General features: G+C 27.8%; 1 protein-coding gene across 1 annotated transcript in view; it reads left to right on the top strand.

Moving 5' to 3' along the window:
• The first annotated feature begins 311 nt into the window (after positions 1–311).
• LOC107484573 (NADPH-dependent aldo-keto reductase, chloroplastic) overlaps positions 312–1194 on the top strand; it is a 23554-nt gene continuing 22671 nt past the window's right edge. Inside the window, exons 1-2 of the mRNA XM_016105125.3 lie at positions 312–494; positions 719–769. Coding sequence (XP_015960611.1) covers positions 375–494; positions 719–769 — 171 coding nt within the window. The 5' untranslated portion in view covers positions 312–374. The remainder of the gene's footprint in view (positions 495–718; positions 770–1194) is intronic.

Here is a 1194-nt window from a genome sequence, read left to right as displayed (position 1 = left end):
ATATATATATATATATACTTTTTATAATTTATAAAATTACAAATTCAATCAAATTCAAACTGCTTAAAATTTGATTGGATCATATGGGATCAGATTTTTTTTAAAAAAATCATCTGATTTAAATTACACTGCAAATAAAATTAATATTCAAATCAAATAAATTTTTAACTTAAAATTAATCCAAATTGTACGGCAACACCCTTAATAACCAGTAAACGTACCAGCGCTCCATTAACATTAATTGGACAGGCGCAGGTACGGTGGGTCCTCGTGGATTTGTTTCTTTCCAACAAAAAGATAAGGTGCGATGCTTTTGGATTTTGCAATCTTTCAAAGTAATATAAGCTGCAGTTATTGCAGAGCTAGCGAGTAAAATGGCAAATGAAATCCGTTTCTTCGAGCTGAATACTGGAGCTAAGATCCCTTCAATTGGATTGGGAACTTGGCAGGCTTATCCTGGTGTTGTTGCTCATGTTATAGAGCACGCTATCAAGGTTCTCATCTCATCTTTCATTCCATATTCTATATATATTTCACATTTTTTTTAAACAATTAGTTATGCAAATGAAATGAATGAGTTACAGCATTTTAATAGGATTTCAGTTTGGCATTTTAACTACCAATATAAGTTTATATACGAAGTTGTGAATGATTTCCTAATCAAGTGAAAACAAAATTAGTTATTTAATTTAAACGTTAATTTAATCATGTTGTACAGGTTGGATACCGCCATATTGATTGTGCTAAAGTCTATGGCAACGAGAAAGAGGTACGAGCCATACCCGAACCCTTTTTCTTTTCTTTTAAATAAATCGAGAGTAAATGCTTTTTTACTTTTGGGGGTGTTCATAGATCAGATTTAATCTACATAACTGTGTTTATCTAAATCTGATATAAAAATTAGGTTATATGGATCGATCCGCAAGACTATTGAATCAGATCGAATTGCACAGTAATAAAATCATATTGCAAATTTTGTATAGGTATCCGTATATTCACGTATCCACAAAAATAAAGAAATAAATAAGTAAATATTTTTTTTATATTTTATTTCAACTAATAATTATCATATATGTTGTATTAATTTAATTTATTATTTAAGAAATGTATGCTTAATATTATTTTAAGAGTAAACATATTTAAGAGAATAGAAAAAATGAATTTTATTAATATTTTTTAATAAAAATAATCTTT

Source organism: Arachis duranensis, chromosome 4 (genome assembly GCF_000817695.3).
Source record: "Arachis duranensis cultivar V14167 chromosome 4, aradu.V14167.gnm2.J7QH, whole genome shotgun sequence".
NCBI lineage: Eukaryota > Viridiplantae > Streptophyta > Magnoliopsida > Fabales > Fabaceae > Arachis > Arachis duranensis.
The sequence above is the reverse complement of the archived record's forward strand: the minus strand, read 5'-3'. Positions and strand labels throughout refer to the sequence as shown.